Raw genomic sequence first — 25,879 nt, 5'->3', positions numbered from 1 at the left:
AACAATGAAAATTATTTTGGGGGTATCAAGAGAAGAAATCAGTTATTGTGACTACAAGTCACTATATAATCCTATGCCATTTCAAACAATAAGGAATGAAAAAACAAGAACGTTGAGAATTCTAAAGGACTCCATCAATAGGTTTTGATATCAATAAATAGGCAGGGATGCAGCATCTTTAAATAAGTGAGATGAGCCCAGCTCTCGTTAATATATGAGAGTTATATTTTAACAAATTACAATCAAAAATCTGAAGAGGAAAACAAGTTTATCAACAGTATAAGAACAACAACATTATTTTTTGTTTGTCAACTATTATTTATTATATTAGCACCCAATAGTATCACTCAGATCAGGTTTTCACAGAGAAGGTCGTGTTTTGAGAGCTTTAACCCCTCCCCCCCACCCCAGTTAACACTTATTTTTGTTAATTACAAATTTTACAGTCCTATCAGTCAGAAAGTGTGAACTAGGCCCACTACATACAATCGTCTACATACAGTTATAAAAGCCTGGGAAGGGAGTAGCTACTGTGCATGTTTGCATTTGGTTTTCATAACTATAATTACTGCAACATTGGCTCTTATAAATCCATGGCATGCAGACACATACTATTATTAACATGCATTTAAAGGGTACACTATAATTCATATTACACACAAACCACTAAGTCATAGCAAGTCCTTGGGAAAAGGCCCATATTTTTCCTTTACGCGTTTAATAGTACTGTACCATAAGAGAAGAAATTAAACCACAAGAAGTATGTTCAAATGATATTAAGGGTCTGCCTCAAGGTCTCAAAGGAAATCAAACATCAAAGGGTAAGCCTGAAACATTCTGACCTTAGCCCAGCTGAGCCCAAGTATTATCAGATTCCCAAGACAGTGGTTGATTTTATATACTACTGGTTACCTCGAGTAGCAAACACAACTCAAATGAATATCAACAGCAGTTGCAGGTACATAACAAGAGAATGGTATAGCTCTATACATTCCATTCCTGAGCATCTTTCTGGGTTGAGTGGAGTTTCAAGTATTACCAATGAACTCTGAAGCTTGGAAACTTAAGTAGATTCTGTAGATATGTGAACATAGCTTTTCTGGTTTAATTATGGAAGTTACTTACAAAACTTCAGTCTAATCAGTATATGGTTACACACACCCAAATGCCTCACGGAGACCAGAACAGATACAATGGCAGAGCAACAAACTGTAACATAAAACATTGTTCATGAAGCTCTACTCTGAATTCAGACAATATACACTTACTCCACATGACATTATGAAACACTGTACTTGTTTTGTAACATGAGACACCACAAAAAGGAACAGCTTTGAGACAGTGTGTATAGATAAATATCCACAAATAGATATCCAATTGTCATCCAATGACATAGCACTACAATTTTGAAAAAGAAAAAGAAGAGCGTTTTTAAGTCAGAGACACTTTCACTCAACAGAAGGGAACAAAAATTTCACCTTACTAAGAACATCTTGGTGGAGTCTGACACTTCCCAGGGAGCTGTGATAGCATGCATTTTTTACCTGGATAACAATGTTTCATAGTGAAGAACCAGAGTTAAAGCACATGCAAGTTGTTTAAAGATTCCCTCCAATGCCTTTTGAAATATTTCTCATGGGCTCTAGTCAAATGTAGATTTGGGACGTATTGTAAATGCAACTGCCATAAAAACACCCCCATTGATAGCTAGTTTTAAAGTTAACATACATACAGTAGGCTAAATGGCAAATATCAGTTACTTGTAACCAACAGGTGCTTATCAGAAACTCTTCCTACCTGTTAAATGACAGTCTTTTAAAACAGGACCCTTTCTTTTTGAATTAATTCAGTGACACAAATAATAATTACATTGGTCTCCTTAGGTGGAACATGGCACATTCATCCCTTCTCAAAGTAGTAAAAGTTTTTCTAGGAAGCAGTGGATGGAAATGGAAGGGATTAGTTGTATATTTACATACTACCCTCCTGTTTTGATTCGGAGAAGGATATGTTACACACACACACACACACACACACACACTTACTTACTTGTCTGGACTAACCCAGAAGATAGAAAGATGAAAATCTATACATCATCATATTGTAGGATAAGGGTCAATAGATATATCTATTGCTAATGAAGAATACCTGCAGGTGACTCTTCTTGCTGCATTAAGATTAGTTTTCCATTTCAGCTTCAGCTGAAATGGAGTTTTCACAGTACGAATGAGACAGAAGCCCTGAATGGTAACTATTAAGTTCATATTTTAAAGATCTAGCTAAGGGAACTGGCTTGCCAGTATATTGCTGTACTATTAAATCCATACCAATTTCATGTGCACTCCTAATTGCCAGCCATATCTTCCACTATTCCATTAGCTACTGGTTTGCGCATCGCCAATTGAGCTGCTTTTGGAAAATGATGTTCTAAGTTAAGATGAAATCAATGTAAACTACACAATTGCTTGGCATTAAGAATGGTCTTTGCTAAGAACAGAAATTTCTTCCTGTAGTTTTGATGATACTTATTTTTGCAAAGTATTCTTAACACAACATGATGCAGAAGCAATGCTAAAAAGGCTAAAAAGTCATTACTGCATTTATTGATATAGAAACACTCATTTTAATAAAATTTGTTTTCAATTGCTTGACATTTTTGCATGCCTCATGAGATTAGAAATGACAATAAAAATTGCTTTACACACTTATTTTTCAACTTGCATACTTAAGATTTCAACAGTTTGAAGCTTGTTTCCTTATGTATTTACTATTCTATCAAAATCTACAAAGAAGTCACATGACATTTAAAATGCTGACCATCTGGAAAACAAAAATAGTCATCAGAAAAGCAGGTAATATTTCCATAAAATTTATAGACTATACAAAAAACAGTATGCTACAGTTAATCTAGTAAACACACAAATCTACTGTACTAAACTACAGTGCAAGTGCTTGCGCACAGGGAAAAATCATATTTACAAGTCCCCTTTATTTACAGGCTATAAACTACACTATTTCACAGTTATATTACACACAGACTTTCTATCATGTTTTTCATTTTGACAATGGGACACTGACAACCTAGAACCCAAACTGCTTGTGTATTTACTTACTGTATTCAGGCATACGCAGGAAAAATATTTTTCTATGCATTTTAAAGAGCCCTACAAAATCTAGCAAATGTAATAAAAAAGGCAAATCTGGTGAAAATCTGACAAAATATCTTTTATAGTTACAGGAAAAAACATCAAACAGTGCCAAATGCAAAGATAAAGTAACAGAAGCAAAAAATAGGATTATTCATATAAATATCCACTTCAAGTTGTTATTGACCATTTTAAAAATAAGAGACTTCTAAACGATATCTGTAGAAAGGCCTGCAATTAATAAATAGGAGGGGGACTTAGTAGCCCAAATCAAGAGGCTGCTCAAAAGGTGAAAAATTGTCTTGCCGCTGGAGAGAAAGGCATATATCTACTACAAACATGGAACACGAATGTTTAACAGTTAAAAATAATATCCTCTGAGGTCACAAAAAACGCAGTTCATAGGGATTTTATTGGACATCCATACATTGTATTTTATAGAAAAAGACGTTAGTTGTCACAAGTACAGAGTGGGTATCTGGAGACTTTTAAAAAGGGAGCAAGCATAAAAGCATTGCTTAGACACATTAGACTAATTCCTCATTTTCAAAGTGTTGCACAAGATTTAAAAACACACAACTCAGTCAATGCAAAGTGTGTGATTCAGTACCATGTAACAAAGTCCAGGTTAATGTATTTTGGCAAGACAAACTTCATTCACTCCTCTTAGCAAGCTGAGGAAACCATACAAATGAGATCAAGATCAAGCCCACCAATTGCAACTGATGACGAAATACCCTTCTAACATAGCTGGATTATCTACTGATAGGATTATTATTTAGTTAGCCTTTGAGTGATCCAAATCAATGCAGCCTCAATTGTTTCCTTCTAGCCCCCAATATTGTACACAGATTTGTCAAACAGGCCAAAATAATCAAGCAATCTTCCCCTCAACACATGAATATAAATCTCCTCTTACCATCATTACAGGAAGACTTGAGAATAAAGATTAGAATTTATACTCCATGAAATTGCAGGCTGTAAAGTCCTTCTACACAAGCTACTTAAAGAAACTAACAAAAATTAAATGAACTAGTAAGGCTGTAAATCTAGTTCCTGCTAATCTACAAGGACAAGGTATACGTGAACAGCATTGCAGTCTCCTTGCTACAGCATAGCCCCAAACAGGGCACTTAAGCATTATGGGTCAGTAGCATAACCACTCACTTTGGCTTCCTAGACTGTTTCCACTTTCCTGTGCAACTTCTGAGAAACAAAGTTTGGTTCATTTCCCAGGACACTGGCTACTTCCTTTAGTAGTTCAGGCTAGGAATGCCTGAGACTACCTGCCTTACACTATGTCCAGCACAGCAGTCACACATTAACTCCAGGTCTGTGGATTGCACTATCAGCACCAGTCTTAGGTTAACTCCTTGCTAGGTTTGTCCTTTTCCCACCCATATTTTCCTGCATTACTTTGTAAGTGGTGCCAGAGGAAACAGCCACAAACCTGATCGCCCTAGCAATCTTTGAAAGTCAGCTGATCAGTTTAGCAACTCTAAGTTAAATTCGCTCTCCTTATTTATTTTTTTTTTAAAACCTTACGTAGCTTGCATCTCACCTCAGACTGGATTTTACAAAACAAGCCATTTTCTGTGAAGGAAACACCAACTCCCTGCCAAACATTCCTCTCTCCCAAAATCTAAAAAAAATGTAAGGTTTATAGCTAACCTGAGACCCACCAATTGAAAGGTGGCCAGTGCTTTGCTTCAGTGTTCAAAACCTGGATACCTCAAAGTACTACCAAAGTCTGATTTCGTACGTTTGTGTTTTTTTGCAGATTACTGGAACAAACAAGGTTTACCAGGTCAGATTTTTACCAATATCTCTGTTTAAAAATGAAACCAAATGTGTACTCCATTTGTGTCAAAGTTAGTAGGAGAGCATGGACAATGAAGTCTTTAGAGCACTGCCTAAGAATATTTAAAACTGCAATTTGTTGAAAGTGCAGCCAAGAGATTTCAATAGACATCTCTGTGTAGTTAGTTTTCAGGGAATGATATCCTTCTCTCTCTAAGCAACTGAGCACTTCATCAGCTTGCTTTTTAAAAGGGAACACTGCTGCAGGATAAAACTATAGCATACAACCAAGAAGGAGAGGAAACTTAAAAAAGCTATGATGTTTAAGAATACAGCAGCCACATTCCCCAGCTAGCCAGCCTACTGCCATGTGTGGTCATGTTAACAGGCAAGCAAGTGGTACACATTTGTCAAGCCCTAAGTAGTATTTTATTTTTATGTCTACCTTTCTGCTTTCTATGAACAAGAAACTTATTTTTCTCTGTAATAAAGCAGGTAATATTTCAGGGGATCAGGCAAAGGCAGACTCAAGACCTTCTCTCTCAGAAAGTTTACAGGGGGGTCTGGCTTCAGTTCAGAGATACCCTTTTCCTCCTCTTCTCTCCTCTCCTCCTCAGTCTCTTCACAGTTGTTGTTATCATCTGAGGGGTTTGAGATACGACTGGCAAAGACTTCTTTATCCAAGAAGACAATGGTTTCCATACGACGGCGGCGAACACGTCTTCGTTTAAACCTTGGAGGGTTTTTCAGACCATTTCCATTTTTGCTCATTGTTTCTTGATGTATTATCCTTTTAATAGTTCCTCGGATGGCAATGCGAGCCAGATCCTGTAGGCTGCGGACAGTTATTGGTGCTATAACACAGAACAAAAATATGAACAGGTATGGAAGCAAAAAAACTGGCAGCACAGGCTGAAGAGTTGTCTGAAATGGAGTGAGGATAACTATTCTAATTCCCCGTTATGTTTATAAAAAAAACCCCCAGCTTTATTTCAATCTTTGTCAACTTGGATAAAGTTAATGTTTATCCCTAAAAAAAATGTTGTATTATGCATTTCTCCTGTAATCTGATCACTGAGAGAAGGAGTTGAGATAAAAAGTTCAAATGCACAAACCCACTGTGCACAAAACACAAATCAGTAGACATTGAATACAATATTTAAAATAGAATTTTGGTATTTTATACTCAAATGTTTAAGGAACTATTTTATGCAACCATGTTTTAAGCTTTAAATCTTAAGACTTTGCAATTCAGACTGTACAATAATGTGGAGGAGTTTGGTTCCGGACCTCTCAATAGTGTGGAAACAGTCCTCAATGCGCAAAACAGAGTGAGCAGATCTGGATTCTACTCCCAGCTCTGCTGCTGATTAATTTCGAGACTTTGGGCAAATCACTTAACTTTTGTCAGTTTCCTCATCAATACTTATCTACTTCAAAAGGTGTAGGCTAACATCATTAGCACATGAAACCTGTTTCAAGATATGTGGATAGAAAGAGTTAGAAGCATGTGACTGTGTATTATATAGGGTACATACCCACCCTCTTCAGTGGTTTAGAGCAGCAGTTCTCAAACCAGGAGTATGTGTAGCCCTGGGGGTATACAGAGGTCTTCCAGGGCTACATCAACTCATCTAGATATTTGCCTAGTTTTACAACAGGCTACATAAAAAGCACTAGCGAAGTCAGTACAAACTAAAATTTCATACAGACAATAACTTGTTTATACTGCTCTATAGCCTATACACTGAAATGTAAGTACAATGTTTATATTCCAGTTGATTTTATAATGATGTGGTTAAAAATGTATTTTTGTGTCTGCTCTTGTAAGCAAGCAATTTTTAAGTGAGGTGAAACTGGGGGGTACGCAAGACAAATCAGACTCCTGAAAGGGGTATAGTAGTCTGGAAATGTTGAGAACCACTGGTTTAGAGGACTCTACATGCTTTTGTGCAGCATTATTCAGCCAATTCAAGGTATGCAACAGTCAACATTACTGCACAATTCCATGTCTCTCACGTAATATAAATAAAACCTGTATTTGCATACATCTATCCCTGCACTGAGAAGCATCAAATTAAATTGAAAACTCTGTTCCACTGTGGATTAAAAACACTTGAAGACATTCTTCTAAGCAAAGAAGTGGAAAAATAAAGTATGAAATACTTTCAGGCTTCCTCATAGTGGACACAATATGCAAGGTATACTCAGATGGACAGTTAATATGCTCTGTACAGTGTGATAAGCAGATACCAAAGAAGAATAAAAAACAGATTAAGTAGTAATTTCTTGAGGGCAGGGACCCTGTGTTCTTATGTGTTTGTACAGGACCTTGCACAATGGAGCCTCAATCTAGATTGGGATCACTGGGCACTACCTGCAATACAAATAAAAATAATGCAACTCCCCTCCTGAAGAGTATCATGTTTGAAGGAAACTCTGCACAGCCATGCTATTGATATAAATTGATAAATGTCACAACTGAAACAAATGCTGTGTGCATTTTTCACTTTGCAAGATATTCCCTTAATACTATAAGATGCCATGTATGAATGTACACCGGCAAGCCAGTACAGTCTGACAAACAGGAAACCGAAAATGCAGGCAGATTATTTTAAAATACAAAGATACGCACTTTCAATTTCACAGAGCAGACACTAACATTTCTGGATTTGTTTTTTCAACTTGCTTTCCGAATACCACACCTCTTCAAATACAGGAAACCTGTACGCAGCATAGGATGGACAAAACTGGACAACTGTCAAAAGAATGAAACACCTTGCGTAGTTTTCTCCAAAAGAAGGAAGCTGCACTTCCGCTGTGTACGAGTATCATGCTTGGATCAAGGTGAAACTAACAGCCAAAGGGACCGCAGAAAGAAGAGCATGCATATCTATAAACATTTATACTTACGCAAGTGAACAAGTCTCGATTTCCCTGAATCTGCATGAATGGGTTGAATCAGAGGAGCAAAAGAAACAGCAAGGATCTTCTTGGTTTCCCAAGCAGCAGGACCAGTGCGTGTTATCTTTGTCAGCTGTATCAAAGAGAGAAAGTGCTGTGTACTATGTAAACAGTAGAAATCAGTTATCTATAGTTAATTTTTTATGCAGAGAATGAACAATCTACTGTTTGCCTTTTGGATTTCAGGCAAATTTCTCTGTTTGAAATACAGAGAATTAGTGGCGACAAGGTGAAAAGCCAAGTAATACACAGGTTCATCATAATTCTTTCAAAGAGTGAATTTAGAATTCATGAAGAGAACCAGATTTACAGCCCTAATGGACAAAGTTGTCTAAACACAGAACGTGTGCAGTGGGAATATCAGATTTCATCACACTGCCCTCCCAATTTCTCCCCATTCTGAACTATAGGGGCTGCCTCAGAGTTCCGAGGGTAATTCAATCTTCAATAGACATTCATTCCTTGGCTGAGAGAAAGTTATTACAAATAATATTGGTGGGTTTTGCTGTGTGAATGGGATCACCAATTAATTTTACATATTGTAGGTGACCTAACAGCCTCTGAATGGTAATCATTTCTGTGAGCTGCTGACCAAAACTAACTACTGTACTTTGAGATGAAAGGCTCCATATGTCACTTCCAATCCTAAACCAAGCAGTTCCTTGAAACAATACATCTTTACTTGCAAGAGATGCCAGAATTATGAAGATATATTTGTTTAGAAAGCTTGGGCATGGTTATTCAGAGTCTGAAATCAACAGTGACCTGTGGCATACCATTAAAAATGGCAGACCATTAGAAAAATTGGTATCTGGCCTGTTGGGCCAGTAAATAATAGCACCACAATCCTAAGAAAAGTAGAGTCCATAGAGTGTTGCTGCCACAAAGAAGGCTGAAGCACACTGATAAGGTAACAGTAGTCTAATAACTGTCTTGTTAGTTTTCCACAGTATAAAGAGGGTAGGCCTAGAAAGCTCTTTTTATATCAGTAGCAGCTTTTGCTTAAGGCTGTTGGACTCTGCTGTTTATTTAACCTATGACTTTCAACTATTTTGAATGCTTCCTGTTTGGCAAAGTAAGCTGCCACTTTTTCTTGCCCAATTCTCACTGGTTGTATCTGGAACTCTGAACAAAATTTCCTGCTGGAGAACACTTCAACAATGTATGGGATAAGCAGAAAAAGAAATTCCAAAAAGACCCAACTAAACCCAGATTTATTCTTGCAGAACATCTTTTTGTTTCTTTAATAGTGAAGGAAAGTTTTAGCTAATTTTTACCTCCTTGGTTCAAATTTTCAAAAGGACTTTCCTAATACCTGTAATATTTATATATACAAGTTAGGTGTATTTGTATTTTCATATACACAGAAATTACCCAATTTGTGTGGACAAAATGCTCACTGGCACTCATGAATGTCAGTATTTTGGATGCCCCTTTAGAGGACAGTTTGTGAAATTGACTCTTAAACACTTAAAGAAATGATCAAGCAGTAAGTATTCTTGACTTATAATTTAAAAATTATTTTCCAGTTACAATAAATATTAGAAGACACTGCACTATACACTTGCAAAATCTATTTATGAAGTAGTACAATCAGAAATTCAAGCTAATTTGAAATCAAATTATTAATTCAGTATTCCCTCCCTCTGGTAGCCTCAAATGAAAGATATCAAGAGATGTAAGATTCACATTGCTACAACTCAACCGAACCCTGCACCACTATCTTCCTTTTCCATCTACTTACTATGAAACTCTTTTTATGGACCGTCTAATTTACCACTGGAAAGCACAAAGTGTGGTACGGTACCTCACTTCAACAAATTTTCACTGAAGCATTCTTGAAGAAGTACAAAAATGAAGTGTTTAACTAACTTGGAGTATCTCTCACAATTCACTAAAAAATTAAATACAAAACACCTGAAGGAAGACTGTCTGGTAGAAATATGCATCCTTTGTAACATATAATTAAGACACGTACAGTTCAGTTTCTGGAAATTGCTCTCTTTATTCCTAGTAAACACTTAATGTAAGAGCTGATATGCCAAATAGTTACCTATAAGGAAGGTAGTGAACTGCACCTATAGACTAAATAAGAATAAAGAAATCAGAATCATAGGTAAAGAGGCACTCAACTTTTTCCTCGAGTGGCATGACGAGAATTCCCCCAACTTTCAGCAGACTTTTCATGTAGTCCTCATGTTCTTTCTGTACCCCAGCACCACAGTAAACACGGTCATACTGAGTAGAATCTGGAGAGATCTCTAAACAATTGCCAGTAACAAAGGAGGGCTCACAGAATTCAAATCTGAAAAAGAAGTAGTCAAATTATAACACTACATAATTGATAAAGAAAGAAATTTCATTAGCCATTTCCCCTCCCAAGCCTCAATTTCCCAGATCTCAAAAAGTTTCATTCTACAGACTACCACAAAGGGCCACAATTTGAGGCCCTCCAGACTAGAGTGATTCTGAAATTACTCACACACGAGATTTTCCCAAGGTCTTAGGTGCATAATCTGAACATATACACTGAATAACTGCTTACACAAATCATCAGGATTGGGGATTTGTCATACAATTACCCAATTTGTGGGCCCAGTTACAGTATCTTTGCATAAATATTACAAGTATAATTTGAACTCTAAGCTCTTAAGACTGAACCAGAATGTCTTTAGCTTAGTTTTCCATAACCTTTCCCATAAACTGCTAAATGGTTTTCAACACTGAGAGTGAGATGCTGCCTCCATTGAAGTCAATGGGAATTTTATCATCAATTTCAATTGAGCCAGGATTGCACCATGAATTCATAGTTTAGACAAAAATTCTTGCAATACAGTACTTCTGATATAGTTTAAAAAGAGAAAAGAAACAATTATATGCTAATTTCTGTTTTTGCAGAATGGCCAGAATTCACAAAGACTATAATAATCCTTAAATTTGATGCAGCAATAATGGTAAAATATTAGAAATGTCAAGCGATTTAAAAAATTAATCACGATTAATCGAACTGTTAAACAATAATAGGATAACATTTATTTAAATAGTTTTCAAATATATTGATTTCACTTAAAACACAGAACAAAGTGTACACTGCTCATTTATATTTACTTTTGATTACAAATATTTGCACTGTAAAAAAAGAAATAGTATTTTTCAATTCACCTAAGTACAGTAGTTCAATCTCTTTATCATGAAAGTGTAACTTACAAATGTAGAATTATGTACAAAAAAAACAGCATTCAAAAATAAAATATAAAACTTTAGAGCCTACAAGTCCACTCCGTCCTATTTCTTGTTCAGCCAATTGCTCCAACAAGTTTCTTTACATTTGCAGGAGTCAATGCTGCCCACTTCTTGTTTACAATATCACCTGAAAGTGAGAACAGGCATTTGCATGGCACTGTTGTAGTTGGCGTCGCAAGATATTTATGTGCCAGATGCACTAAAGATTCATACATTCCTTCATGCTTCAACCACCATTCCAGAGGACGTGTCCATGCTGATGACAGTTCCGCTCGATAACCATCCAAAGTAGTGTGGACCGACACATGTTTATTTTTATCATCTGAGTCAGTCGGTGCCACCAGCAGAAGACGGATTTTCTTTTTTGGTGGTTCGGGTTCTGTAGTTTCTGCATCAGAGCGTTGCTCTTTTAAGACTTCTGAAAGCATGCTCTACACTGTGTCCTTCTCAGATTTTGGTAAGCATTTCAGATTCTTAAACCTTGGGTCACGTGGTATAGCTATCTTTAGAAATCTCACACTGGTACCTTCTTTGTGTTTTGTCAAATGTGCAGTGAAAGTGTTCTTAAAATGAACATGTGCTGGGTCATCATCCGAGACTGCTACAACAAGAAATATATGACAGAATGCAGGTAAAACAGAGTAGAGAACATACAATTCTCCCCCAAGGAGTTCAGTCACAAACTTAATTAATGCATTATTTTTTTAACGAGCATAATCAGCATGGAAGCATGTCCTCTGGAATAGTGGCTGAAGCATGAAGGGGCATACGAATGTTTAGCATATCTGGCATGTAAAGACCTTGCAATGCTGGCTACAAAAGTGCCATGCCAACACCTGTTCTCACTTTCAGGTGACATTGTAACCAAGAAGCAGGCAGCATCATCTCCGTAAATGTAAACAAATTTGTTTGTCTTAGCGATTGGCTGAACAAGAAGAAGTAGGACTGAGTGGACTTGTAGGCTGTAACGTTTACATTGTTTTGTTATGGAGTGCAGTTACATAACAAAAATACCAAAAAAAAAAAAAAATCTACATTTGTAAACTGCACTTTCACAATAAAGAGATTGCACTAGAGTACTTGTATGAGGTGAACTGAAAAATACTATTTCTTTTGTTTGCCATTTTTATAGTGCAAATATTTGTAATCTAAACCAATATAAAGTGAGTATTATCTATTTTGTATACTGTGTTGTAATTGAAATCAATGTATTTGAAAATGTAGAAAAACATCCAAAAATATTTAATACATTTCAATAGGTATTCTATTGTTTAACAGTGCAATTAAAACTGCAATTAATCATGGTTAATTTTTTTAATTGCTATTAATTTTTTGAGTTATTATTGTGAGTTAACTGCGATTAAAATATACAGTTGTACCAAGATATCCACATACCACCTGAGGCCCTTGGAAAGAGGCAGACGACTAAAATATGGTATTAGTATTACAAAAGCAAAAGACTTCAAGAAGTGCAGCAACATGATATGTTTGTAACAACTGGCTAATAGTCCTTACCTGTGTTATGCCAGATATCCTAGCAGCTATTTTCCTCTTTTCACATACCTGTATTTATACTCAAAAACATTTAAAAGATGAAGACTTTCTTCTTATCTATAACAGTATTAATCTCTGAAGTACAAATTGGTCAGCTGTAGAGAATGTGGTTTTATATACTATTTTTCTTACTCCAGGTACCCCAAAGCATTTTACAAACAATGAATTATTAGCCAATTTGTTTGCCAACATAATTGCTGCACTGTTATCAACTTATCAGTAGTTTGTACAGAGATCTGGCTATTAGGAGAGTTTTATTAAAAAGATTTTGATCAGACCACCTATTCTTTTTGATATAGTTTAAATGAGATATATCAGTTTCTATACACCACAGATGGGCAAGGATCTCATCTAAATGACACCATCTTTAATACTATAGCCCCCACCACTCCTTTTGTACTTGCACTGCAGTGTCACTGATTTTTTTCAAACAGGTCTCTAGATATGAAACTTTCTACTTACATTGGTCTTTGCCATTTAGCTACAGTTATTGCATTTCTGTAAAGTGAGATGGCACAAGAACAGTAACAATAGGCTTATTTATTTTAGCAATGAAGGGGACTGGTCGCCTATTCACAGGTACTCTTACGTCTCTGTTTACAACAAAAGACTGCATGCTAAGGGGGGCTCTTCCCTACTTAACCATCAGCGTCTCAGTGTAGTGACTGGTGAAGTGGCTGCAGTTCAACTCTTTTGTTTAAAGAGTACCACTGTACCCATTTTATTCATTCTAGCATTGTGACAGTTCCAGGTGATCAGAAGCACTTTCTCCCACAAACAAATTGCAAAATAAATCCAAAAATATGACAGCTACAACTCGTATTGATATGGTAACTTCCGGTTATAGGCATCTTGCTTTAGTCATCGTAAAAATAGCTTCACATTTTAACCAATGAAGTTTTTCTTCCAATAAAACTCTATTAAAGCAGCATGGAAATTACTTTACACTCTTTGATGGGATTCAGGCCGAGAGGTCACAAATATAATTTTTTAGAATGATGACCATCACCATTTGCAGCCTCAAATATATTGCCTGTAATTAAATCTTATTGCTAATAACCGATTTTGGCTTCTTTCAACTGCTGTGGCATTAGAACAGCTAAGAGCACAACAACATAGCAAAAATTTCTTAACTTCTCTCCCCCCACGTACCCGTCAGCTTAGAACGTTGTCACACACTGCAACTCAGCAAGCCTAAGGAGCCAGTGTCCTAAAATCACCCTTAAATCTGCAGTTCTTGTGTGGGAATAGGAAGAGTTACCCAAAGAGCTAGTAGTTCTGTAGTGGTAATTATTAAATTCAGAATCACGAAGTAGGATGCTACAGGTGTTCTCTACTCTTACTTGTCAAAGCTGTCACTTGTTCTGATGAAGAAGTCCAATTTCTGCTTTGCATACTCTATAACATCAGAGTGAAGCTCCACACCATGGTTAACACCAAAAGGACCTGCAAGTTTAAAGAGTGCAAAGAAAATGGTTTTAAGGGCAACTGGAAAAAGCCAAGCACAACCGATCCCTGTTAGTTTCTCAATGTGTTTCAGATAAACTACTCCTTAAGAATGTTTCTACAATTTAAAATGTTTGTTTTGAGGTCTGCACTTAGAAGTGCAGGACCATTTACTACTAGTGATGGCTAGTGCCTTGATGTGCAGCAACCTTTTGTGACTAGCGTGCTCCTACTTACACAGGAAATGGTGAGGCAGGAATGCTGATGTTTCAGATGTACCACTGCTATAGAACACAAAGAATCCACTGTAAATCACTAAAGATTATTGCTATGGGAAGTGACCAAAAATCGGCAACAGTTACAGTTCACATGGTAATTTTAGCTAGCTCTAGAAATCCGATGAAGTGAGCTGTAGCTCACGAAAGCTTATGCTCTAATAAATTTGTTAGTCTCTAAGGTGCCACAAGTACTCCTTTTCTTTTTGCGAATACAGACTAACACGGCTGCTACTCTGAAACCTCTAGAAATCAGACTCACTACTATTACAGGAACTGTGCTTGAATTATTTTTAATTGAGCAATATATATAAGTTCAAGCTTCTGACAGAGCAACCCTTAAAAGATGTATCCTGAACTTTTTTTAAAAAAATAAAGTCTTTTAAAATGTTTTAGAAGGATTTTTCTGCTCATATTAGCATATTTATAAAGGTCTTTTCAACAAGGGAAAGCGGGTTAAAAACACCACAAGATGTGTTGCCAAATGCAACAATTCCCACAAAATTAAAGATGTTTATGTTTTATTTTTCAATTATAATAATGTTAGATGTTACCAGTAACTAACAATAGGTAAAAAATTTCAGACTAAACATGGTTAATAAGTTGGAAACATCCTTTTGAACTGTAACTTTAATATATTAGAGTAATACTAAGAGTGCAGCTGAGTTCCATAAATACAAGGGAAAGACACTTACTTAGTATGCCATGAGTAAGATTTATTATTCTCTGTTACACCTGAAAGAACTTGAACATTACAGGAATCTGAACAGGGCTTATGGAACCTTTGCATTCCAGAAGTTACTACAGAGGCAATACTGGTTAGCAATTTTCTGGTTCTTCTGAAGTGCTGAGAGTCTAAATTCTACCAGAGGACAAAAGAGGAAGTACCATAGCCTTCAGAAGATTCTAATAGTTTAGGGAATTAATCTTTGATTGATTACTTTTGTTTTGAAGACTGACTCCTTTGAATTAGAAACAGAACAGTCCCTACATATTTTGACAAACCGAATCCTTGTTTAATGTCATAACAAGTTCAATCCAGTTATGTCATATGACTTTACATAACATGATCAAATGTAACAAAGAAAAATACATAATATGGCAATTTGCCTTCAAATATTTGAAAGGAAGTTGTTGCAGAATTACAGTTACGCACAGTTTAAGAGTCCTGCTATTAAGCACTGAAGACAATAGCCATATTTACAATATAACTAGGGCTACACAAACCCCTCTATTATTTTGATATGAGACAGGCTTGCTCATTTTAAGAGAGAAATAGTTCAAAGGCACCTAAAAGTTATAAGTGTTCATATTCTAATTAGTTTTGTCAAAGCTTGCTGCAAACCAATAAACAAGTTCCAGATTCATACCTGCTCACTAGAAATAGGACCAAGTCTGAGCTCTGATGACACAAACATTTAAACAATTAAAATTTCTGACCCACAGGCAGGAGGGTAATGAGGACCCTCCTGTATTAGCAGCGGTACTGGAAGTCAGAAGCAGTGTGTAAGCACTGACTTTGCATTTCACTTGGATCAATGCAGTTTGAAATTTATTTTGACAGTTCTCCACACAGAGTGATTATCATCACCATGAGACTGAGGGGTGATTTGCTGCATTTTCATATATTTAACTCTGTATGATCAGCCACGCTTTTACATCCTGGAAGAGCTATTCTACTTACACATTTACTCCTGTGTGTTTGTCTGGAGGAAAGTAAGGGAAAAAGAAGATTCCTAACTGTGGGCAACCACCGCCACTGTCCTTATATTAAGACATAAGACTATTTGCTAAATTGTATTTTGAAGCATCACCTTGCTTGCACTCAGGAACTAACTAGAACTAGATACTAGGTACTGATCTTATACTGGTATAAATCACAATTAGATCTTTTAAATGCATTTCAGGCCGGTTGCAGGGGATTAAGAATAAATGCGGCATAGATCTAAAGATTCAGGGTCCTCCCTAGTCAAACTCAATCACCGTCCCACACAAACTTGTCTCTCTCCACTCCTGACACCTTCATCTTCCCCTAAAGTGAGAACCCAGCAAGCCTACACTCATGCCAGTAGGAGGCCATGATAATCAGCTGTGCACTGCATCAGTGTCTGTTCTGAGTCATCACTAGGTTTTCCTGAATCCTGCTTAATTGGCCAAATCTGATTAACATATTCTTTATTTGCACTTAGACTGAACTTAAAATCTTGAAATTAAAGCGAGGAATATGTCCTATGATCATGAAAATAGATGATAATTTAATCAATAATTAACATGACAAAGTTATTTACCCAAGATGAGTCCGACCATAGAACTCAGATAACCGGTGCCACTGCCCAGATTCAAGAATGACAGTCCCGGCTGTAGATCCAAAGCTTCCATCACCTCAGAGTAAATGCACGGTGCAGAGAGATGAAAATTTCCATGTTTCCACGCCAAGTCTTTGTAAGCATTGTCCTTAAAATCATCAAGATAATAGTCTGCTCGATCAATGGCACGGAATGCCTGCTCCACTAGCTCTGTCCGGATATACTGCGCTTCTTTCAGGTTATCGATTAATTCATCATTATCTTCTCCTGCACTCACTGCACCTCCCATCTTCTTCAACAATTTTTGGCAAGTTGTAAAACTAAATTGGGGTGGGGGAAGATGAGCAACAGAAGACATTTGACATCATTATAAGCGCTAAGGCTGTTGAACATAAAACAACTTAAAATCCTAAAAATAAGACAACTTCTTTGCAAAGTTATCAATGTAAAAACACTAGAACAGAACATATACTCAAAAGTTGATTTAAAATATTAAAAACAAAATCATGTACCTGGAGTTTCAGAATTACATACATGTTTTGGGAAGGGGGGTAGGAACGTCATAATATTCACATTTTTTGTTGTATAATATTCTCCTCCAGTGACACCAACTTTTTACCACCATGTCAGTTACTGTTTCCACTTGAACTGCTAAATAACCAGTCCCAGGTTCTGGCTCCCATTCATAGAATATAAGGGTTGGAAGGGACCGCAGGAGGTCATCTACTCCAACCCCCTGCTCAAAGCAGAACTAATCCCCAACTAAATCATCCCAGCCAGGGCTTTGTCAAGCCTGACCTTAAAAACTTCTAAGGAAGGAGATTCCACCACCTCCCTAGGCAACGCATTCCAGTGCTTCACCACCCTCCTAGTGAAAAAGTTTTTCCTAATATCCAACCTAAACCTCCCCCACTGCAACTTGAGACCATTACTCCTCGTTCTGTCATCTGCTACCACTGAGAACAGTCTAGATCTATCCTCTTTGGAACCCCCTTTCAGGTAGTTGAAAGCAGCTATCAAATCCCCCCTCATTCTTCTCTTCTGCAGACTAAACAATCCCAGTTCCCTCAGCCTCTCCTCATAAGTCATGTGTTCCAGTCCCCTAATCATTTTTGTTGCCCTCCGCTGGACCTTTTCCAATTTTTCCACATCTTTCTTGTAGTGTGGGGCCCAAAACTGGACACAGTACTCCAGATGAGGCCTCACCCATGTTGAATAGAGGGGAACAATCACCTCCCTCGATCTGCTGGCAATGCCCCTATTTATACAGCCCAAAATGCCATTGGCCTTCTTGGCAACAAGGGCACACTGTTGACCCATATCCAGCTTCTCATCCACTGTAACCCCTAGGTCCTTTTCTGCAGAACTGCTGCCTAGCCATTCGGTCTCTAGCTTGTAGTGGTGCATGGGATTCTTCCGTCCTAAGTGCAGGACTCTGCACTTGTACTTGTTGAACCTCATCAGATTTCTTTTGGCCCAATCCCCTAAATTGTCTAGGTTCCTCTGTATCCTATCCCTACCCTTCAGCGTATCTACCTCTCCTCCCAGTTTAGTGTCATCTGCAAACTTGCTGAGGGTGCAATCCACACCATCCTCCAGATCATTAATGAAGATACTGAACAAAACCGGTCCCAGGACCGACCCTTGGGGCACTCCACTCCATTCTTATTCATTGTCCCTTTTCCACTATGGAGTCCAAGCAATAAAAAATAAGTAATAAAAACATGGCCTGTATTTGCCAAAATTCAAGGAACATCCAGACTCTGTTTGCAAGAACACCAGAAGGGGATTAATAGACTTCAAAAGAAACAGGCAGAAAAAAGAAACAGGGAGCCTCCCAAATTGCCTGCAGTGAAGGGTGAAAGAAAACATAACAGGATGCTAAATCCATGGACATACATTAAAAAAAAGAGATAAGCAAGGGGCACAGGCAGAAGTGGAGGAAAAAAAATATATATCCACCACCTCTCCTCTATAGAATACATACTCTCTTGTGGCTCAAGCTTCTGCAGCTCCAAGCATAACCTTCAGTGGAGAATGCAATAGAATAGAGAACAACTGTTAGAAAGAAATTTCCTCAGAAGTGAATGTAATTTCTCGTGGTCTCTTCTAAGAGTTAAGTGAGATCATCCCCCTCAAAAACTATTTCAACCCCATCCAGCCCTTACAAAATAATGACACTGCTGATGTCACTTTTACAGACTCACAATTCATTCTGGGAGAAGAAAGCAAACCACTTACTCTCTATTTAGGAGAGACAGTTCATAAAGTACATCTTCATCTTTTAAAAAATGAGTTACAGAGGGAAAGCACTTAATTTAAAATTAATCTAGTTGTTTCCCACCCACTAAAAAATTCCATTCCAGAAAGTTCAATGCGAATTTTTATTTGCAGTGCTTTGCTGTGCTGTGCTAACAATAACTGCAGAAGCAGTAGCTTTAGTGTTGTTTTCTAGATTAAGTAGATCTGCCCACAGCTAAATTGTTCTATACAGTCAGTAAGAGAAAAATTACATACTTTACCAATTTCAAAAGAAATAAAGAAAAAATTGCAGCAAGAAAATCTCAGCATATGTATTCTCAGAGAATACCGTCCTGTCTGTTGGCAAACAGATGAGGCACGATGAACTTCAATCAAGCTCTTAGGAAGGACCTTTAGCCTGTTTAATAAATGTATGCCTACAAGTATAGTAATCCATTAATAACGTCTTGGATATTTTCCCCTGTTGGCAGGTAATAGGAATCGTCTACCATCGCTTTTTCACCAGTTTAAAAAAAAACAAACCACCATTACACTATATTGCTAGTGAGAGTGCCCAGAATCTAGAATACGAACATCAGGCGGTCTTATCCTGCAATTTTGTGTTTTTCTTAAATACCTATCAATTTCTTGTGATTGCTTGATTATAGTTTGGTTGGTGCCTTTGGGTAGTATTCTTCACAGATTAATTACTAAGTGTAGAAAATTCCTTCCATCTCTTAAGACCTTGTTTTTCTTGATGTTTGTTTGCGCACACTATTTTCTTGAGTATATTCATCTCCTTCCCTCCATTCAGACCCTCTTTACACTATTAAAATCTCCATGTTTAAATACCATTTTGAACTATGGTTTTGGCCCTACCAGGGCTCTGCTGTGGCTCCCTGACAAGGTTAAACAAACTTCTATTTTGCTTCTTGTGCACACAAGCACCACAACCATGGCTTTATGGTCCAGTATACACTAAAAACCATCATGAAATCACAAGTCCCACATAAGACATTAAGAAAAGGAGGACTTGTGGCACCTTAGAGACTAACAAATTTATTTGAGCATAAGCTTTCGTGAGCTGTAGCTCACAAAACTTATGTTCAAATAAATTTGTTAGTCTCTAAGGTGCCACAAGTCCTCCTTTTCTTTTTGCGAATACAGACTAACATGGCTGCTACTCTGAAACCTGCCATAAGACATTGTTGTCCTCTGACCAGGCTTTAGCCTAGTTGTAGGGACATCAACGGTTCTCATCCACACTACAAGCAACAGTAATTTTGTAACCCGGACAGGGGACAACCAAGTTGTAACAGGGTCCTGTAAGTTATACTGGTAGTGTAGATGAGACTTTGAAACGGTTATTTCTGTAGCACAGACTGGTCTTCATTTTGTGGAAAACATCTGCTTTATATGCAGAATTTTAAAACATACCCCACTGAAACTTCTCTTTTCCAATAATTACACATTTGTTTTCCTAAACTGATAGCTATAATCAAAGGTACTCCCCCCGCACCTTTTAATACTCTAGTTGCACTCGTTTGCAGTTCCTGTGCAGAGTACAGACTTCTCTACAGATCACAGTGTTACAGGTCTGGGCATTACTCTGGAGTGTGCATGCCACAATTATGATCACTATCAGAACAGTGTAGTTACTGAGTTGTATACACTCCAGGAATGGTTACGCCACCCGCTATTTATATGGTCCATGCTCACCTCTTCTGAGAAAAAGCAGAGTTTACAATGGGAGAAGCTATGGTCATATTCCAGGAACAAACAATGATATTTTAATGATTTATTACAAAGCAAATAGAGTTAAATGCACGGTTAGTAAGTTCACAAAGAAAGACGAGAGAGGCAAACTCAGCTTTCTGACAACTGCCACGGACTCCACAGCACACTTTGCAATGAATAAGAAAAGGTAGCTAAAGTCGGACTGAGTTATGCCCCTCGCACTGATCCTCCAATAACCCTCCCCAAAACACTCACTCTGCACCCCCATTGTTACTTCCACTACAAGACCCCAGGCAGGTCACTAGTGTGTGTGTAGTAAATTCTGCTCCGCATCGCCCTCCCTCGTACCCGCAGCCCGGCGTCCCTGCTCCGCAGCTCAGGATCGCAATTTAAATAGTCAGAGATCAACTCAGCAGCCAGTCTCAGCACGGAAGAGACACTATATGGGGGGGGGGGGGAGAGGGGGCGGTTGCCAGGTTATCCTGGGGGGGGGGGCCTCCCACATTGTGCAGGGAACCCCAGCAGCCCTTCCCCTCCTTCCCCCCCCCCGTATTATTACAGGGTCGTTGGCGAGGTGCGCAGGGCCATGTCATTAGAGGGCGCTGGGGGGAGGGGTGGCTCCACCATTACTGAGGCCTCTGGGGGCCTGCCCCACTGAGAGGGAACCGCCGAGTAGCGGGGGTCTCCGTCCCGCTCCCTCCCCCAGCAAGGGGCTGGAGAGGAGGGGGGGCCCCCTCCGGCCTCCCCTCCCCCACCCGGGGCCTGAGGGGGAGGGGCCCCCGTGAGGCGAGGGCGGTTGGGGGCCTGCAGCGCTCGGTCCAACGAGGGCGGCCGCTTCAGGCCGGGGGAGCAGGCGGGGTGGGGGAGGGGGAGGGGCTCTACCTGGGCGCTGGGGCAGCGGTTCCTCACCCCCCCCCCCCCTCCCCGGCTCTCCTCAGCCCTCGGCCTCCGGCGGGCAGCTGTAAACACTCACCCAGCTGAGAGCCCCCGGGCAGCGCCAGTGCGCAGTCGCGGAGCAGACCAACGGCGCGCCCACCGCGGGGACGACGGATTGGGAAATGGAATATACCATTGTAGCACCGTGCTGGGGAACGGAGGGCTGAGGTCCCCGCGTGGGGTGACAGGTGTGGGAACGTACCACTCCAGAAAGGGGGAGCCCCGTGTGGGAGTGTCTCACTGAAGTGGGGGGGGGGGGAGGCCAGGTGCCTGTGGCAGATGGACCAATAGCTCTGGGGTTACTGCATTAGTAGAAAGGGCCCTAGGAGGGCCTTAGTGGGAGCTAAACACACACACACCCCCTACAAAAAAGAAAAGGAGGACTTGTGGCACCTTAGAGACGAACAAATTTATTTGAGCATAAGCTTTCGTGAGCTACAGCTCACTTCATCGGATGCATTTGCAAATGAGCTGTAGCTCACGAAAGTGAGCTGTAGCTCACGAAAGCTTATGCTCAAATAAATTTGTTCGTCTCTAAGGTGCCACAAGTCCTCCTTTTCTTTTTGCAAATACAGACTAACACGGCTGCTACTCTGAAATTAGTGACCAGCTAATGAATGATCTAATGATTTCACCTTTCTGAGCCTTTGTTTCCCTCCCCACTAGAGCTGGGTGAAAAATGCCAATTATTTTTCACAGAAAATTTCACTTTTTTTTTCATTTGGGTAGAAATGTTTCATAAAAACATTTTTGGGGTTTTGAGAACTTGAGAGGTAGACAGAGTGGAACTTGTGTGTGACGGGTTGGACCCCTTGGTTAGCCACCTGATGTGCTGAGATACCATTGGGTCTAGCTGTTCTGCCAGCATGGGCCCCCTTTAACCTGTCTTACTGAGCCAGGCTCTTAAAATCTCCTCTAACACACACACAGGCAGAGCCACACCCAGCTGCAGATCAGCTCTGGGACAACTCAGTTTATGGGACTTGCTCCGGCATTCAGATGTCCCCCTCCCTTGGAGTATAGACCCAAAGATATATTATATTCACCTCTCCCCTCAATGTGGAAGAAGGTATGCACAATTTCTCGCCCTCCCAGTTAGAAATCACATAAACGGGGTTGTATTATAAACCAGAAATAAATGTATTAACGATAACAGATGTATTTTAAATAGTTAGGGAGGTAGCAGACAGAACAGGGCTGATTATTAAGAAAATAAAACAGAGCACCCAAACTAGGCTTAATACACTAAAGAAATGGGTTACATGTGAGTTCTCACCCTAAATGTGGTTCTAATAATCTTCTTCACAGGCCAGACGCCCTTCCAGCCTGGGTTCAGTTCTTTCCCCCTGTTCAGTCTTAGTTGTTTCTAGCAGTCATCATTCATGGGGTAATGAGAGAACTGATGACCTGGATTTCCTCACTCCCCACTCTTAAATAGGATTTGCATAAGGTGGGAGTCCTTTGTTTCCTAGTTTGACTCCCCTTCCCTTATAGTGGAAAGTTACAAGAAGTCCCAGGTAATGTTTTAGTATCAGGTGACATGACCACCTGCCTTTGTAGGGCCCCTGTAGCCATTCTTCACAGGCTGACCCACAGGTTCATAGGAAGACTAAGCTCTTTAGCAGTCCATTGTCCTTGTTGATGGGCCATCCACCCTGTCTGGCTTTTCCATTGTTGTACCTGAAGTGTTGGCAGTGGGCGTCACCCAAAGAAGCATAGCTGAAATACAGATACATAGTCAAATATTCCTAATTTCAGATACAGAAATGATGCAGGCATACAAATAGGATAATCATATTCAGTAAATCATAAACTTTCCAGTGATATCTCACATGAGCTATCTTGCATAAAGTATAAAGTATATCTCAGTTGTGTCATATTCATATAAGCATAAGCATATATTCATAAAGAATATGGAATGACATGTCACAATGTGGACATGCAAAGATTGATATTTACCTACCGTTGTGCCCCCCAGTGGAGTCCATGACTCACTGAGCAAGAGAAAGGGGTTTATCCTGATAAGGTGGTTAGCTTCTTCTAATGGCAGCACAGAGAGAATCAGAAAGAGTTTGGAGACCCTACCTGGGAATTCCCAATTATGAACACTCCGGGGTTATTTACCAATTTCTCTCAGCCTTTCATCAGCATGCCAGGTAAGTTGCTGCACAATGTGGAGGGGAGCAAAACCACTGAAATTCAGCCAGGGCAACATGTAGAGTACAGGCCGTCGCCTAATTTCCCCTCTACAAATGAGCTGTAAGGTCATTAGACTGTGCAGGCAAGAGCGGACAGCATGGCCATGGGGAGGAGCCAGACTGAACAGCAAGTTTCTTTCCAAAGGGAACGTGTTATTTTCTGCACTTCAGGCATGAAGCAATATTAACTCCCAAGGTCCATGCTGTGAACCTGGCTCAGAGAACACACTCTGGGTCTAATAGACAGGGCTAACAAAAAAGCCCTACATGTCTGTGCATTGTTATAGATCCTTTTATAGGCCTTTACGACATCGAATTTTAAGCATCATTTATGTCAATTATTTGCTTTGCATATTCATTTGTTGTTCTTTTTCCCAGTGAAAAAGCTGCATTTTTGGGGTCCACTCATTACACCTTCCTTTGGAATTGTGGCTCTTTTTGACCTGTTCCCAAATATTCCTCGCAGGTTACAGCACATGTACTTTAGTATGTTTATCATGCAGTTATTGAAAAAAGATAATCACAAGAAAAGACTGCTACTATCACTTTAAAAACACCATTTAAGAGGCCAGAATGTTGAATTTTATATACGTTTCTGACTTCATGCTTCTAAAACTGACTATTCTTTCAGATACATCCTTCCAGGCACTTTAAAAAGAACTTGCCTGCATCCTTATAGCTCACTTGGGGCTTTGTTATTCGTGAGTTATGGTCACCAGTACAGTGTTAATGAAATTCTTAGACTGTGTTGTTTGCATGTGCATCCAGGAAGCCTTCCCTCTCTTCCCAGCTTTTAAATAGTCCTGTCAGCTTCTGACACTGGAAAAAACAGGTTTCAGAGTAGCAGCCGTGTTAGTCTGTATTCGCAAAAAGAAAAGGAGTACTTGTGGCACCTTAGAGACTAACAAATTTATTTGAGCATAAGCTTTCGTGAGCTACAGCTCACTTATTTGAGCATAAGCTTTCGTGAGCTACAGCTCACTTCATCGTGAAGTGAGCTGTAGCTCACGAAAGCTTATGCTCAAATAAATTTGTTAGTCTCTAAGGTGCCACAAGTACTCCTTTTCTTTTTGGAAAAAACAGGTCTTTCCAAAGCGCCAGTCCAGAGCTAAATAAAGATGGCTGAGTGATACTGTTAAATCAGAGTATTTATTTTGTTGGAAATTTACCACAAGGTGTCACCATCAGTGCAGACATTGATATTAAGGGAATGAATAAGCACAAACCAGGACCCAATCCCTTTACTTTACTCGTGCAAGTAATCCTTACACAAGTGGTTCCATTGTAGCTTGGATGTAGCCAAGCTGGTCTGCATCCTGTCCTTACTGTTACAAAGAGTCCTGCTGAAGTCACTAGGATGACTCCTGGGAGTAAAGACAGAGATGTTGGAACAATTTGTATAGTGGGGGTGCTGAGAGCTATTGAACCAAACTGTAAACCCTGTATATGATGGAAACCACTTCAAGCCAGGGGGTGTGATAGCACCTTCAGCACCCTAGTTTGAGCACCTCTGAGTAAGGACTATTCAAGTACATAAGGGTCACATCCTTCAGTCCACACCGCTTCCTGCAGCCCCCATTGGCCTGGCACAGCGAACTGCGGCCAATGGGAGCTGCGATCGGCCGAACCTGCGGACGCGGCAGGTAAACAAACTGTCCTGGCCGGCCAGAGAATTTTCCTGGTGGGCTGCGTGCCAAAGGTTGCCGATCCCTGCAACAAACTAATGGGGGAAGCACAAAGAAACTACGAGACAACATGATAAGCAGCAAGTGTTTGAATATAGATCCCCAAAGAATGAAATTACACTTAAACACAGATCTAAGGCTTGGCAACACAGTAGTGTGGTGCTGAACAAACAAATATAAATCCATAAATCGTGCATCACAATGTCTTTTCAACTGCAATATTATTTTATCTGGTGAATAGTACTGTTCCTTTAAATATTTAGGACCAGATCCTTAGCTTGTATAAATCAGCATAGCTCTATTGAAGTCAACAGAACTACTTCAGTTTACACTAGCTGAGCATCTGGC

The 25,879-nt window shown here is 39.3% G+C and overlaps 1 protein-coding gene across 13 annotated transcripts; it reads right to left on the bottom strand.

The window, feature by feature from the left end:
* Positions 1 to 2,603: 2,603 nt before the first annotated feature.
* PCMTD2 (protein-L-isoaspartate (D-aspartate) O-methyltransferase domain containing 2) lies at positions 2,604 to 21,843 on the bottom strand. Of its 13 annotated transcripts, none has more exons than XM_038369463.2 (7): positions 19,257 to 20,037; positions 18,722 to 18,792; positions 16,717 to 17,054; positions 14,051 to 14,153; positions 10,044 to 10,215; positions 7,860 to 7,983; positions 2,604 to 5,800 (listed from the first exon to the last, which is right to left on the bottom strand). In XM_038369463.2, exons 3-7 carry the CDS (start codon positions 17,021 to 17,023, stop codon positions 5,418 to 5,420), a joined length of 1,089 nt encoding a protein of 362 aa, XP_038225391.1. In that variant the 5' UTR covers positions 17,024 to 17,054; positions 18,722 to 18,792; positions 19,257 to 20,037; the 3' UTR covers positions 2,604 to 5,417. The 13 variants fall into 13 exon arrangements, with proteins under 13 accessions (XP_038225391.1, XP_043351431.1, XP_038225389.1 ...); XM_043495496.1 differs by having other exon boundaries at positions 19,325 to 20,037; XM_043495504.1 differs by lacking the exons at positions 2,604 to 5,800; positions 19,257 to 20,037 and adding exons at positions 6,768 to 7,704; positions 21,686 to 21,799.
* Between the last annotated feature and the right edge of the window lie 4,036 nt (positions 21,844 to 25,879).

This window comes from Dermochelys coriacea, chromosome 13 (assembly GCF_009764565.3).
Source record: "Dermochelys coriacea isolate rDerCor1 chromosome 13, rDerCor1.pri.v4, whole genome shotgun sequence".
NCBI lineage: Eukaryota > Metazoa > Chordata > Testudines > Dermochelyidae > Dermochelys > Dermochelys coriacea.
The sequence above is the reverse complement of the archived record's forward strand: the minus strand, read 5'-3'. Positions and strand labels throughout refer to the sequence as shown.